Source organism: Centruroides sculpturatus, unplaced genomic scaffold, assembly GCF_000671375.1.
Source record: "Centruroides sculpturatus isolate CEXI.00-Female unplaced genomic scaffold, Cexi_2.0 scaffold79, whole genome shotgun sequence".
Lineage (NCBI taxonomy): Eukaryota > Metazoa > Arthropoda > Arachnida > Scorpiones > Buthidae > Centruroides > Centruroides sculpturatus.
Window position 1 is genome coordinate 1,100,655 of NW_019384415.1, and position 16,098 is coordinate 1,116,752.

Sequence of the window (16,098 nt, forward strand, 5' to 3'; positions counted from 1 at the left end):
GGATGTAAATGTATTAGTTTGAACCTATCAGTACCTAATGGAACGAATAAATTAAGACGAACAAAATAATTTTTAGTTCTAAATGTTGACAATAGATGGCGTTAGTAGTATTTTAAAACGCGCTATCGATGTGTTTTCACTGAGTTACATATACCCGATGATGAGTGGCCGCCGTATCTAATAGTACATACTATACCTAAATATTTCTAGCGGATTATATTTGACGGGGGTTAATTAGGTATAGTTTTTGCGGGGATTATATTGTACCCTTTGTACATAGTTGTACAAAGAAGTTTTGTAGGCCCTAATTTTTTACACACGCTAAACGAAAGTAAAGCCGCAAAAACTATACCTAATTAATAATAATACTTCTTAACGCGAGCGAAGCCGCGGGCAAAAGCTAGTACAGTATATGCAGCAAATAGCATTATTTGTATCAAAATATGAAGTTACAAAATCAATTTAAAAGTTTATCTAGGTAGTCCCAATGGCGGCACTTCCGGTCGCCATCTTGTTTGTGGACAAATAAGATGGCGACCGGTGCAGCTACTTACTACACCGAGATTTAAAGAAATAATCTTTCACTCACCATTGACATATTTATAATTCCTTTTCTCCGATTTATTCGGTATAATACAAGGTTCCGATAATTCTATCGTAACTTTTGTCCTTTTCCATCGTAGAAACTTTTTCCGCATTCTTAACACACGTCTACATTCTTACGATTTTCGGATTTATTTGGCACTTACTTTCAAGACTGAAGGTACTGTACAATATCTGGCTCTTTCCAAACTAAAACACGTCTCACTCCTGGATAAAACTTACTCGTTGCTGAACAAACAGGTCGAACCTTTCTCCTAGTTGTTTTCATATTTTGCTCACAACAATCTCTTCGATTTTGATAATCGTTCCAGGTCCATCCAGTTTTCGCCGGTAAAATTAGACGATGTAGCAATCATAATGTGTCGTATGAAATTCGTCCATTCAACACCTGTTCGACTATTCACGCCCATAGCCAAACAGCTTACGTTCAACGTGCATTCTATGCAAATTAGACGCCAAATAAACAAAAAAGTAGTTCCCCAAGAAAATTTCCCAAATTTACGTTTAAAAATTACTTCAAATGACGAACTGTTCATCTTGCATTTGTGACATCTAAAAGAAACAGAATCACGATCCTTTCGATAATTTAATTTACGACGACAATCACATCTCGAACAAACTGCATCTGCAGGTTGCATACCAAACTTTATGACAAACATACCGACGCATTTCTCTTGTCACAATTAAATTCCGATATTATAAAATGAAAAAAAATCCCTTCAAGCACACTTTTGCAAAAAAAAAAAAATCGTTGATGTTTTGCTAGCTCCGCCATCACAGCAATAAACGACAAAATATGAATTATAAATTTCGAAAAAAAAAGATTCACACAACAATACATAACGTTATGAACCTAAACATTTAAATTACTCTTAACATTTATAAAATGTTAGAAAATTATTCTAGTACTGAATTAACGTTAGAAAACTTGTAAACTAAAGACAGCGACACCTAGATTAACTTTCGAAACACGCATGTTGTCGAGATTCCGGAAGTGCCGCCATTGGTAATACCTAGGTAAACTTCTAATTCTTAAATCATCACTTTCCTGGAACTGCCAGAACAATCTTACACCTTTGGCTGACGAATTTTTACAATTCACTGCCAAATACCAAATCATAAAAAAAGATAATGACGACTAATTGAAATGAAAAAACACAATCAAATTCGCTCTAGAAACACCATACACACGTCCTTAAAAAATCCAACATGGCGACTGCCGCGATGCATCATGGTATCGTGTGTTTGTAGACCTTGGTCTGGTTACAGTGGCTAGAAAATATAGTGTCGAAATCGAGCTTATTTTCTGTCCCTATATTGGAGGTTGCCGCAAGAGGCGCTGCTGTCAATCGTTGTGCTACACTGGCTGTATCATCCTAAGTTTATATTGGTTTTAAGTGGGATTTTTAAGCATAGTAAATGTGCTGTAGCCAAGTAAAAGAATTTAGATCGATAATAAATCATATCACTAGCAATCAATTATTATATAGTATTACTTTATTAACATTTATGAAGGAATTCATTTTATTAAAGCTAATTAAGATTCTTATTAAATCAAATAGCCTACACTGTATTGTCTATTTTTACATTACAGCTGTTGAGTGCTGTACAAACAAGTATTATTTAGAGTACAAGAGTAATCTACTCTTGTTATTACCTTATTAACAACAAGGTTTATTCATATTTACTAAAAAAATACAGAATTTATCATATTTTTAATAATAAAATGTAAGTTTTATATGGCTTTGTGAACCTCTTCCACTGTGAGGGCCTAAAATAGAATTTATTAAGCAAATGCCATCAGTTACATAATACTGTATACTGTTCACAGTATTATGTGACATAGTATAAAGCAATATTAAAATTACAATTAAATTCTACACAGTATATAAAATATAAAGGCAGAATGTTACTTTATTGTCCCAATATAAAATTACAAAATTAAGTATGTACAAATAAACGATTATTAGTCTACTGCCAAGTACCCATGCATATACACTTTATATTTGAAAAATCTCTCTTAAAAAATTACAGATTAATATGCATGTAGATTTCTCACCCTTTTCGACAAAAATAAAAGAATTAAAAATTACAGTAGAGTAATATCTATAAATTAGAAATACACAAGTCAGTAAAGTTTCTGTTCAGCCATTTCCTAAGGATTTATTCACTTTACAAGCACAAATTTAATCGCTTTCGATGTTCTTGTAAGAAAGGATATCACGTAGCCAAAGCGAAAGTAGCACTACGATTGACATCAGCGCCACCTTGTCTGTGACGTCACTAACCTCGATGTATGGACCGAACGGTTATGATGGAGGAATATAAGCGCTTTCGACACTATATTTTCTAGCCACTGTAGTCTGGTCACGTTTCTTTAAGCAGCGCCATCATGTAGCGAATCGTTTCTATGTTGATTGAATGCAAATGCTTTTATTCATCTCGCCCTTTATTTATATATAGTTGTAACGCATATTCGACATCGTTTTATTGTTGTTTTCTATAATTTTATAAAGGAAAAAATTCCAATGAAATAAAAATCTGTAAAATAGAGTAGTTCGATCTTGCAATCCAATTATTACTCATTCATAAGTCAATATCGACGATTAATTTGAAGCTTTTTTCATCTTCAAGAGGCTTTCAAATACTGAAATTAATCGAAAATCTGTTATGTAAACGTATGTCTACTATGTTTATTGTCAGGTTATAATGGTAAAATCTAGACATTTAGACATTTTAGAAACGACTTAAAAAATGTTCTAGGTTTGTTGTGAGTACAGTATATTAGTAGAGTAACCAAAAGGCGTTTCTTATTTCATTAAAAATATACGCATCGGTATGTCTGACAATATAAAACTTTCAAAAGAAATTTGCGTGCTATTGCTCATCAGTTCAAGAGGCCATAGCGCAACAAAGGCTCACTCACTATCTCATCTGCAAAGCGTTCATGAATAAAAGTCAACCCAGCTGTTGCAAACGTCAAAGGGCCGATAGTGCAGAAGACAATCTGCGTTTGTTTGGCATCAATACGGAGCTGCTTGCAACCAACATCATTGTATCGAAATAACTGTACTATAAACAATTAGATCGCTTGAACACCAAGACGAAAGAATTTTTTCCAAAAATTGTCAGTCTGACAACGCGCCAGCATGTAAACATGACCTTAGAGAAGCTGGCCAGTCTGGGCTGGGAGGTTCTTCCTCATTCATATTAAAGCCCGGACTTTGTGCCAACTGACCATTTACTTCGCATCCTGCAAAACCATACTGACAACATACCGGCCAATGAAAAGATCTGCCGCTGAAGACTGACTTCAAAGAAAAATCCGGCATTCTATACTCATAGGTTTGAAAATTTGCAGCAAAGGTGGCGAGATGTGATTGATATTGATAATGTTTACCTACTAGGCCGAACTTTAAATGCTGTTGCCATATATACATATATTTTTTTTCAAAATGTCTAAATTTCACCGTTACAACTTGATAGGTGTTTGTGTGACGTATCTTAGACATATTTCAAATAAAATGTCATTTTTGTGACAGATAAGTGAGAATTTTCGAATACAAATTTATTTGAATTAATCGATATAAAAAGTTAAACTACCAATACATTAAACAATGTCATTAAATCGCAACAATTTCCGCGATTATCTTGTTGTTTCCTTGGATGATCGATTGTGTAATAATCGCCATGAGTAAAACGAAATCTCAAGATAAACATCGTTTAGTTAATTTCGTTCACGAAGATCTATTATGGTAATATCGAATATTCTTTCTCGTAATTTTGTTCATTACATACATTATTATTTTTTAATAGGAAAGATCAGATTCATCGCGAAGAGGCCGCTGCAAGAGAATGGCCTAATAAATGGGGTTCGATTAAAGATGAATGCTTAAGAGTAATTTTGCGATGTTTACGTTGAATTTATTTTTTATCCGTAAATTAATTTCGTTTGTATATAACAGCTGCAACAAGAACTGCTAAAGATTCCAGCGGAAACTAGTGAAACAAGATGCGAGTATAGCTATCCCTTCTGTTTAGATGGAGGGGAGAAACAATCAGAAGATGGAGAGAAAGGGAAAATAATTATTCCCCCATATCCGAACACCAGTTCCAGAATGATCGGATGGTTATCCTCTCGATCCGAACTTAACCTTGAGATATTTGGCAACTTAAGGGAGGAGGAACGAATCCTTCCACCAAAAGTTGGAATGGCGGTCCGGAACAATATTTAATTAATTTGGAGAAGTAAAGAAAAATTAAATGTATCGAATTTATTTTCCGAATTGAAAATTTGCATGTGATCAATCGTCATCGTCGTTGTCGTCGTCATCGTCGTCGTCACCGTCATCTTCGGACGATTCCATTTCGGAGTCGTCATCCTCGTACTCTACTTCCGGTCTATTTCTGTTAACGAAGATCTCGTCTTCATCTATGTCTTCTGTGCTCTGTTTTTGCCTCGTTGAATCGAACACGGACGGCCTTTGTAAAAATAAATAATAAATTCAATAAAATTTCTTACATACTGTTTTAATTTCTTATTAATTAATGTGCGTAAATATTAGAGGAAAAATGTATATATATATATATAGAACAACTGATGGCAAAGATTAATTTTAGTTTTTAACTTTTTCTGTCCAATGGACATTAAGGTGTCAACATGGATGTGCCAGGTAGTGAAAGATGGCATCTGTCATGTCAGACAGGAATTTTTCCTGGAAGATCCAAGTTTTCTAATTCAAACTCAAATCTGAGTAGCCAGGATGACACCTTCTCACCTTGGCGATCTAGATACAACTATTAACCCTTAAAAAGTTTGAAAGATAGGGCTTTTTCCTTGCTTTAAAGATACAGTAATGTTTTAAAACATCAGTACTATATACTGATGCATTTAAAATAAGACTTTCTCCTTATTCATTTAAATATATATTGGAGAGAGTAAAATGAAAATAAACTAAGGTCTACCATATTGCACAAATACTTGTTTACAAGTTAAAAACATTTATTCCACCTTTTAACTAGGTTGTAAATTACTGCTTCATAGGAGACTGCAGTAACAAAAAATGTTTGAGTCTGCGCAGCTCCATTAAATGCTGATTTTTTTTTATAAATGTGAGCCTCTGCTCATTGAGTTTTCCAGCTGGCCATATCAGTAATGCTGCATATTATTGATATTCTCAGGATATCACAATGTCCTGTAAAGAATAAGCACCCAAGTCTTTAGATGGATGCGGTTATCTTTCTGCATGACATGTGCTGCCTCATGTTGCAAAATCCAGCATGGACACATTCAAGAAGTTTAAGTTGGAAGCACAGCCATCCATAGTATAATCCAAATTTTTGCATCTCTCAAATGGGCACAAGGAAAATGTTTTATATAAGATCAACCTATGCAGGAGGCTGTCAAACATTACATCACAACTAGTATTTTTCAATAATTTCAAACCCAGTTAAAAGGCAGGATAAATGTCTTAATTTTGTTATGTTTGTACAGATATTTGTGATTTAAATGTGACAAATCTCTGTCCCATTTTCATTTGACTCTCCCTAATAATAATATGTCTATATCTATACTAATATATAAAGCAAGAATGTTTGTTTGTTTGCTAGAAGTAATCTTGGAATCTACCAAACCAAATTTTAAAATTTTTTCACTGTTGGGTCTAAGATTGACAGAAATATTTATGATATAAATTAACGAAAGGATTAGAAATATATATGGTATTGAATTTTATAACAGGTATGTGGATGATTGTATTATCATATTTGATAATAGAAAAACAAATGAGAAGTTAATATTGGAACAAGCTAACCAAATTAATATCCAGTTTGAAATAGAAACAGAATGACAAAATAGTATTAATTATTTAGATATAACAATAGAAAGAAAAGATAAATTAGTATATAAAAATACGTCAAGACTATGCAGATACCTAAAGTTTTAATTATAAGTCAATTGTACCAATAAGTATGAAATTTAATATATTTAAAATGTATATATAGAAAAAATAAGAAATAGAACAAGTAAATTAGAAACCCAAAATACAGAAACAGAAGAAAAAATAAAAATGTTCATACTAAACGATTACCCAAAGATACTACTAGAAGAATGGATATAGAAGATAGTTGATGATGTACAAGGAAAAAACAATTTGATAAAGAAAAATATTTTGTGAAATTAATGTATATACCAAAATTATTTGAGAGCTAAGAAAATATTAGCTAATAAAATAAATTTAATACTGGAAAAAATGGACTCAATCAAAAAATATTTATATTATAGAAATAAAAAACAGGGAATAACAGAAGAAAAAGTAGTGTATTCATTTGATTGCAACTGTGGACAAAGAAAAGTATATATAAGAGAAACAAACAGAAAATTAAAAATATGTATAAAGGAACATATTCGAGACATGAAAAGAAATTATGCAAATTCAGCCATAGCAGAACACTGCAATAAAAAAGGGTGTGAAATAAATTTAAATACAGTTAAAATAAAGAAAACAATAATAATAATTTTAAAAGACAACTATATGAACATATTTACATAAAAAGAAAACAACAGAATCAATAACAACTTGGAAAGAGAAATCCACCAATCATGAAGCATTATTATCAACACAGGGAGTAATAAGTAGAGAGATTTATAAAGGGAATGAAAGTAGCAATAAGGTAATTATACAAACAAAGATAGGCAAAAGATATGTAAGTTTAAGAAAATGTTTTAACCACTCCTTTTTTAAATACTTAAAATTTTTAAATTTATGTTTATTATACTTAGATTTATTGCTTGAATATGATAAGAATTTTCGTATTGATTTATCATGTTTACTCACATATAGGACAAGGTGTGACTTTAAAGATCAAAATAAAGAAAATTAGATTTATTAATACAATTCTAATTTTATTTCATTTAATCACAAGTAAAATATCAAATGAATGTAAATGCACACATTGTCTTGCAAAAATTATTGGCATTTTAAACTAAGGAAAAATCTTGTAAAATCAAGAACATAATATAATTTTCATGTAAAGCTGGACAATTGAGAACCTTTTTTTTGCCAATTCTTAACAGTTGAATCCACTCTCCATCAATAACACTTACGAGTTTCTCCGAATAATCATCTGTTTTCATGTGGAAATAGATTAAAACTTATATCGTGCTCCTGTGTGATTTTGGAATTTCAATCTGAAATTCAATTCAAAAGCTTTGCTTTTCCTATTGCAATTCATCTTTACTCCTGATAATATACAAGAATAATTCAAACGACCCAGATAAAATACTTATATTTTTAAATACAAGAGGGTAAGCATCCAGTAAAAAATGCGAATACACAGTTCACAAAAATTATTAACATAAATACAAAGAATCTTTCGCTCACACGTACAGGACGACCTAGGAATTTGAGGCTGTGATAAATGAATAAAAACCTTGTCTTATATGCGAATAAATATGATATTTCAATCTTGCTATAATTAATCACCAAAAATCTGTAATTCATTTTAAATTATATTATTGTCAAGAAACATTTTTTAGAATATTGTTTTATTCTGGTATTTTTGAAACTGTGCCGGTAATTTTTAGTAATTTGAACACAAATCATTTATTGTATTCATTCAGACACTTGGCAAATCTCATCATTAAATTTTATTTAGTTGATACATGTTCATTGCATTTGTACACGCTTGTACATGTTTACAAATACAATGAACACGTATCAAATAAATAAAATTTAATGATGAGATTTGCCAAGTGTCTGAATAAATACAATAAATGATGTGTGTTCGAATTACTAATATTGTTTTAATTTTATAAAAACTTGTTTTAGAACCTCATTAATGTAAACCTGCTGATGAGGGACATCAAGGTCCAAAACACATAGTGTGTACAGGTGAAATAAAAGGTGAACAATAAAGATTGTTTTTTTGAATAAGTTTCCTCAATTTGCAAAAACTGGACACCAGTACAACAAGTCCTAATAATATGATATGTCCTAGTAGACATTTATATAATAAGGTGTATAGTATTTTTGTGTATTCATTGTTTTAATATTAATCCTACTGTACCATTATTTAAAAATAAGGATGTTTTAAGTATCAAAATATCTACCTACATAAATTTAGTTATTTTGGTTACTTTTCAGGTGTACATGCGTGAGTGAGCCTTATTGATAATAAAATGCCTAAAAGTCACAATTGTCACAAAATACATCCGTGTCATGGAACTATTGGAAAGCTTATTACTTTTCAACATACAGTTTTTTAAGCTACCTTAATTAAAATTCAGACACTTCATTCCTTCCTGTTGATTTCATATTCCCTACAAACTCCCAAACCCAATCTGGAACAAATTCTGCACAGTGTTTTCCCAGTACACTATGAAAAACATGGACTGCCATAAAAATTCAGGCTCTTCACTCCTCTCTGATTTCATACCCTACCCCCAAACTCTCAAATCATTTGAGTGTTCTGAACATGTTTTGCATAGTTAGTCTCTACAATCCTCCAAAAAATATATGCTACTTTAAAACTTGGACTCTCATTCATTCCTGATCCCCACAAACTGCCAAACTTTTTGATTTGCATAAAATTTTGATAGTTACTCTCTGCCACCCTGTAGGAAATATATGCTACCCTATAATGAGGACAACTCAACCCTCTCCCTGAGTTCCCAGGCAATGCTGGGCATTCTTTATTAATATTCCATATGTTTATAACAAAAAATTCCCCCACCAAGCACGACAAACTACTTTCTCATAGAAAGTAGAGATTGAAGAATTGAGAAGAGTACATATTTCAAGAAAAAAAAAACTAATATTTCTACAAATTCAATAGCTTATACTGTCTGTCAGAACATAATTGAATAATAATAATTTAATTTAAATGGCCTTTTTCATCTTGTTACTTACCATTGTCCTTGACTTTTAATGTACTTGATTTGTTCTTTGTACAGAATATGTGATATTTCTCCTTTTACTTTATGACCTTCTTTTATTGGTTTAATTATCACAAAATCACCTAAAATTATTCAAATTTATTAATCATGTTAAGAATTATTCACATGTTATACAATCATTTCAATTATCCTACCTCTTTTAATCCATATAATTTTTCTAAACTTGGTTGGCATGCTAGCAAGAAATTTTTCACCATCTGCTGTTACTACTTCATGTAAATTATTGCCACGTCCACAAGTTACCTATATATTATCATTTATTCATAATTAATTAATAAATTAAACAATTATAATTTTGTAAAAAAAATATTATTGAAATATTAATTGATATATATTTTGAGAAGTCTTGAACATGATCTGAATAATTCTGAGATACTGTGAGCATCCATAAAACATAGACTTATACTAGAGACTCTGCCTGATTGCTTTTGGCAGTCTGATCCAGTGTTTCACATCACTTTACAGCCTGCTACACATTATTAAAAATTAAAAGAAGAATCTTTTGTAAGAATAAAAAGTTCTTTACACAAGATGTTAAACATCAAGTTAACTAGTCAAATGCTATTATTATTTATTACTTATATAACTTAATTATAAATTTCAACACTTATTTTCATTTATAAAGTAGTCTATAAATACAGTCGATCCCTCTATAACACTGTTGATAATTCCATTTTATATGAATTCCATGTTGTATGAGTCACTTAGATTTTACAAATACGTGTGCCGGGCTGTGAACGGCTCACGTATTTGTAAAATCTATGTGACTCGTACAACATGGAATTCATATAAAACTGAATTATCAACAGCGTTATAGGGGGGGTCGACTGTAATGCATTTCTAATCTATTAAAATAAATTGATATGGATTTTTATTAGTTTGTATATTCCAAAATATGACCTGAAAATTATCCCTTTAATATCTCAAAAATAGAATTTTCTTATTTCTTGGGTGTTTTATTTCCTTCTCCTAAACTTAATCACAATTTTATAGCAGTACTTTATTATTTTCACATAACACTAATAATTATTACTAATATTATATAATTAAGACATTGCTTTGTGAAATACCATAAAATTACATAAAAACTGGATATTTTAAAAAATTTTTATAGATATTTTACATTCACAAGTTTAGATTAATGCTAAATAAATGCAATACTCTTATTATATCGTACAATAACATTATATTTGTCAATAGTCTATAATTATTTACTTACCTTTTTCACAACACAATTTAAAAAAAAAAAAAGCAACTCTTGAATATATATTAGGTAAATATTTTACAGACTAATTAATCTTAACATTAATCTAAATTTTACATATATATATCTTCTATGTTTAACATTACTTTTCCCCATAGAAAAAGCATAAAAATTTGATAGAATGCACCAAAATACAACCATAATGGAGCAAAACTAGAAATTTTGCTTCCACATTTTTTCCAACCATCTGTCAACACCATCCACCGGCTTGTAGTATAATGTAGGTCACATTCAGGATCACTTAGTTCATTGCTTACAAGGAGAATGTCACTACATGCAAGTTTACAATACTGAGTACTAATATTTATTTGTTAGTTAAACACATGCTATTTACCTATGTAAGAGGATATTTCTTTTTGGTCAATTTTTCTAATTTTTCATAAGAAAGTAAAACAGACTATTTGACAAGCAGAGTGAAGGTATAAAGCTGATTAACAGTGACATTATTGCAGTATGACAAAATGTGCCGATATCCTTCAGCCTTGCGATTGCTACTTTTCTATTATGATGTCACATACAAATAAAAAATCAAGGAAAAAAATTAAGAATATGGTATAAAAAACAGCACAATACTCTTCATATCAGTGTCATTAAATCACTTGCAAATGCTTATGCCTATTGAAGATAATTGTAGAAACAATCCTTTAATGAATGTTTCTCATAAATTGAAACTATAAGTAAAATTCATAGTTAAGATAACTATAACTAAAACTCATATGGAAATAAAAGAAATAGTCTACATAGGAAAAGACACAAATATGAGTAAAGAATTATGTGTAACTAAACAGGCTACAATTATGTACAGATATCCTTCATACAACATGGTTTCAATCCTCCATATGAAATTTCACAACTTTTAAGTGCAAACTCCTTTATTCAATATTTTTTTTAAAATCAAGTAAGCATGCCTGTTATCTCAAATTTATCTACAGTTTTTAGAATATTAAAATTTTCAATTAGTTTTGTGTTTTTCATCAGGTTTAATGAAAACTGATAGTGCAATTTTTTTCCTTCCTTGTCCTAGTTTTCCTATAAACTGAGTGTCATTGTCATTGCTTTCAGACTTTAGCCTTTAAGACTGTCACTGTGTTTTCATATTTCTTAGGTGTTAAACATTGATTTTATTGCTTTAATTTTTGTATTTAAACATTTTTAGGTTAGTGTTATTAACCTTTTTTTTAACCATAGGAAAGTAATCATTTGTAAAAATGATGAACAAAATACAGCAGTATCGCGGTACTTGAACTGTTCCCAACTCAAACGATTTGGTATTCGAATGCAAATTCTATTCTGTCATACATAAAAAATTTTTATGGTTAAAAAAAATGAAGACATTGCTGATATTTCTGATCAAGATCAACAAAATGGTCAATGACGATGATACTTTGTAAAAAGAAAACACCCTCACTTAACTAAAATTAATATTAACACATAATACAGTATTTTTAATTGTGATTGTTAGTTAATTATTGATTGAAATAAATTATTAATTGCTTTAATACACACTTTTCTCTTAGTAACAAAAAAGAATAGTATACTTGCTAATTTTTGGAACATAACCCCATGTCTTGTATAGCTCAGATTTGCATAAAATGACACTTTTTCAGAACATAATTATTGTGTTATAAGAGGGATATCTGTATTACATGTTTAATTAAACTATACTGTTTTAAAATGCATTAAACATTTCTGTATATTAAGCAATAATAAAATTTCTTACAAATGCTTATATGTATTTGAATGGATTTGAGTAACAAAAATCAAAATGCCATTCAAATCATACATGATAAATGAAAGTACATTGCCTATACTTTGTAAAGTATGAGTTTTTTAATTAATAGTAACATGTTTTTGTTTTAGAATCAAATTTTTTATTTTATGCATAGAGTATGTTCTATTTATTATTTTTTCATGAAAGATAATTACTTTCTTCATTATCTTTATTCACTGGTTGGTGAAAAAACTAAAATCAAGTATTAAAATTCTCTGGTTGTAAAGAAAAAAGTTCATTTGCATATTTAAATAATACAGAATTTAAAAAAAACTACACTTTTGTATATAATTTTTAATTGTAATATATTAACTATGAAATTCAAGTTGGTAGTGTTTTAATATATATGTATTTGTTAAAGTTACTAAAAAAGATTATATTAATTAAACAAATAAGGCAATGTGATTTAGTGATTAAAAAAAAAACTAACGCTTGCTAGCAATTGTATGGCACAAGAATATTGGCATGTTTCATCATAACACGACATTATTGCTAATAAGTTTTAATTAAACCTTCACCCCGTTCATCAAATAGTTTGGGTTTTACTTTCTTATGAAAAAAATAGAAATATTGATCATAGAGAAACATCTCAGATAGACAAATAGAATGTGTTTAACTACCAGATAGATGTTAGAGCTTGTGTGTGTAGTGACTTATAACATCATGTTTAGTGATATTATATAAATCACAAAAAAGCAAATGATAACGACACGACAACTCATAAAAAAAAGAGAAAAAACATTTAGCCATAGGCCTATTAAGTAATACTGTATGTTTTCACAATATTACAAGTAGACTGTAGAAGAGTTATTAGGATGTAGACCTAGCGTATCGGATTAAAGATAAACCTTCACAATATAATAAAATAATGGTGGATAAAGTAAATAAGATAAGCCGGTCTTCTTTAAACAAATAATATATTTTCAATTATGGGAATGTCATAGTCTATGTACTCACTTTAACGATCCGATCCCCATCTTCGGGTAGGACGTAAGTATCCAAGACTTCTTTAACCACGTGCTTATCTTTTGTTGTTTTTGTCATTATTAACCGACGATAGACCCTGGAATATCCAAAACAAAGAATTAAACTATAATTAAAATAGGTCATTTAAAGCGAATAAAATTAAGTTATTCAATCCGTTTTGACCAAGAATTTTTCACTCACATGTTATTAATACGGTTTATAAAAGAAAAATTTGTTTTGTATTCCGTAAGAGCAAACTTACCTTCGGGAATAATACGAGAAAAGTTGGAAATATAGGAAAAGTGTCGAAAATTACGACAAATCCCGCTTCCATTACCTTCGAAAGAGAAATCTCTATTATAATTAACGGATTCGACTACAGCGGCAAAATACAAAACAGCCCAATAATCTCCGTTCGGACGGAAACGTTAAATTAAATCGTTGAAACACGTGGTTTATTAATCATGTTTATATTGTATTTAAAAATAATTGTTATTTATGTAAAAATTAAATATTGTATATGTGTATGAAAAACGAAAATGATTTGTTTTTCACGTCGATAAATATGTTTCTAATGGAAAAATAAGATTGTCTTTCGTTTTTATAATTATCGCGGAATTTTTAATAATTGGAAAATAAAGATAATTAGAAGCATCACCCATTGCTCGGAATGATTCTTTTTACTCTCGTTTTGATCGGTTAGTTGGACACGAGCTTCTAGGTTATAACGCCCTATGGTAAAGTGTGACGTAATTGTCATGTAGACTAATAGTAGTAGTGTGCGTTTATAATGGTCGTTGCGCGGGGATTAATGCCTTCCGGGAAGTCTTTTAGGGTAACTGGCCCCTATTCAGGCGTTACAAACTTGAAGAAAACTCGGAAAACTCCACGCGGCCAGCCTGTCTGGGCGGGGCGCGAAACCACGACCGAATTCCCAGTGTTTAGGGAACGGAACCACTTAGGTCACTGGTGGGCCTTCTTTTTAGTCTAATCACTATTTACAGTCTCTGCCATCTGTTTCGACTACCACCTTGCGTCTGACAAAGACTGATCCAAGAACAAAGTGCTTCGTGTAATAAAATATCGCTTTAACCCAGGAATCATTGGGCGCGTTGTCTAGTAAGACAGCTTTAATACAGCTGGCTAAGCAATTCAAGACCCTTAGTTCGTTTCAAATATTAATAAATGAAACTGATCGTATCATTGATTTCTTTATCCGGCTTTATTAGGCAACTCGCCCATTATTACCAATGCGTCGGCCTTATCTGTAAATGATTCGTACAAATATGGCTGCCGTGACAGTTCGCTTTCGTGTATTTCGAATTAGTTTAACCAAATAAATATGAAATATTATAATTTTTATCGTTATTCTAGTTTTTATTCGTTATTTTTGAATAGGCGAAAGAAAAACCAGCTTTTAGTAACAAAATCAACTTCCGATTTAAAAACAGCCACTAAAATTAAGTCTTATTAGTCTAAGTCGACTCTGTCATTAAAAACATGGGATTACAGTACATGCGAATTTGACGTGATATTAAAACAGTCGTGTTGCTATTCCCATTTCCAGCAAAATCATCTGATCCTTATACTTGTACCCTGAACTGCTAATATAGTATATACAGCATCATGATTATTCTTGAGAGCAATTTACAAAATTTCGACCTGCTACTTTGTTTCTCGATAATCCGACATTTCGAATATCAATCAAGGGACAAGATTAATTCTGAATGAGACACGGAAATACAGGATTATCGCTACACCACAAAATTCAAACTAAAAACAAAAATTAAGTTTTTCCCGCCACAAATACTTTCCTTAATAGCTACTGTACCTTATGTTACAAGCATTCAAAGATAGAAATATCTTTTTCATGCAAGGATTAAACCGCCGATAGGTAGGTTATACCCGACGATAAAAACGTTTTAAGAAAATAAAAATATTTCTTCCCATTAAATTAACTTATTTTAGAAGGAAAGAAAAGGAATAGGAAAACTATCTGTGAAGCAAAAGACTACTTGTATTGTGCGTATACTGTCATGGCGGCTCATCTCTGATTCCAGCAAACAAAAGAAAGGAAACAGTGGGGACGCACGTTCTAACCTAACCTAACCTATTCTAATAAATTACCATAATTATTACCAACCAAATTATTAGAATAGGTTAGGTTAGGTTAGAACGTGCGTCCCCACTGTTTCCTTTCTTTTGTTTGCTGGAATCAGAGTTAACTGATTCCAGGAAACGTGCGTCCCCACTGTTTCCTTTCTTTTGTTTACTGGAATCAGAGATGAGCCGCCATGACAGTATACGTATCTGGACTTTAACCTATTGTGCTTATATACGAAAACGAATAGCAAATAAGTCATCCGGAATTCTGTCAACAATATTGAAAACTCTTACCTGAGTTATAATTCTTCTGAAAAATGGCGATGAGAAAAATTTCTGGCTGTCCGGTCACTTCTAAATTTCACCTTTTAATAATCGAGATCAGTCTTAAAACTTCGAAGTTTTTCGTAAGTTTCTATTGCGACAAAGCGGAAC

The 16,098-nt window shown here is 30.9% G+C and overlaps 2 protein-coding genes across 2 annotated transcripts; one reads left to right on the forward strand and one right to left on the reverse strand.

Moving 5' to 3' along the window:
* Positions 1 to 3,486: 3,486 nt before the first annotated feature.
* Positions 3,487 to 4,875, forward strand: LOC111619167. The gene is made up of 3 exons (XM_023360855.1): positions 3,487 to 4,358; positions 4,420 to 4,501; positions 4,569 to 4,875. Exons 1-3 carry the CDS (start codon positions 4,270 to 4,272, stop codon positions 4,836 to 4,838), a joined length of 441 nt encoding a protein of 146 aa, XP_023216623.1. The 5' UTR covers positions 3,487 to 4,269; the 3' UTR covers positions 4,839 to 4,875.
* Positions 4,858 to 13,973, reverse strand: LOC111619166 (probable RNA-binding protein EIF1AD). Its single transcript, XM_023360853.1, has 5 exons — positions 13,823 to 13,973; positions 13,552 to 13,657; positions 9,694 to 9,802; positions 9,513 to 9,621; positions 4,858 to 5,085 (listed from the first exon to the last, which is right to left on the reverse strand). Exons 2-5 carry the CDS (start codon positions 13,636 to 13,638, stop codon positions 4,908 to 4,910), a joined length of 483 nt encoding a protein of 160 aa, XP_023216621.1. The 5' UTR covers positions 13,639 to 13,657; positions 13,823 to 13,973; the 3' UTR covers positions 4,858 to 4,907.
* Between the last annotated feature and the right edge of the window lie 2,125 nt (positions 13,974 to 16,098).

What these genes read in the sequence shown, in the direction of transcription:
- LOC111619167 (XM_023360855.1), top strand. Translation starts at nt 4,270, where the DNA reads ATGATCGATTGTGTAATAATCGCCATGAGTAAAACGAAATCTCAAGAT. An exon ending in GTTCACGAAGATCTATTATG is followed by an intron (nt 4,359 to 4,419) that starts GTAATATCGAAT and finishes ATTTTTTAATAG; the next exon opens with GAAAGATCAGATTCATCGCG. An exon ending in TTAAAGATGAATGCTTAAGA is followed by an intron (nt 4,502 to 4,568) that starts GTAATTTTGCGA and finishes TGTATATAACAG; the next exon opens with CTGCAACAAGAACTGCTAAA.
- LOC111619166 (XM_023360853.1), bottom strand. Translation starts at nt 13,638, where the DNA reads ATGACAAAAACAACAAAAGATAAGCACGTGGTTAAAGAAGTCTTGGAT. An exon ending in ATGGGGATCGGATCGTTAAA is followed by an intron (nt 9,803 to 13,551) that starts GTGAGTACATAG and finishes GATAATATATAG; the next exon opens with GTAACTTGTGGACGTGGCAA. An exon ending in ATTAAAAGTCAAGGACAATG is followed by an intron (nt 5,086 to 9,512) that starts GTAAGTAACAAG and finishes ATTTTTACAAAG; the next exon opens with GCCGTCCGTGTTCGATTCAA.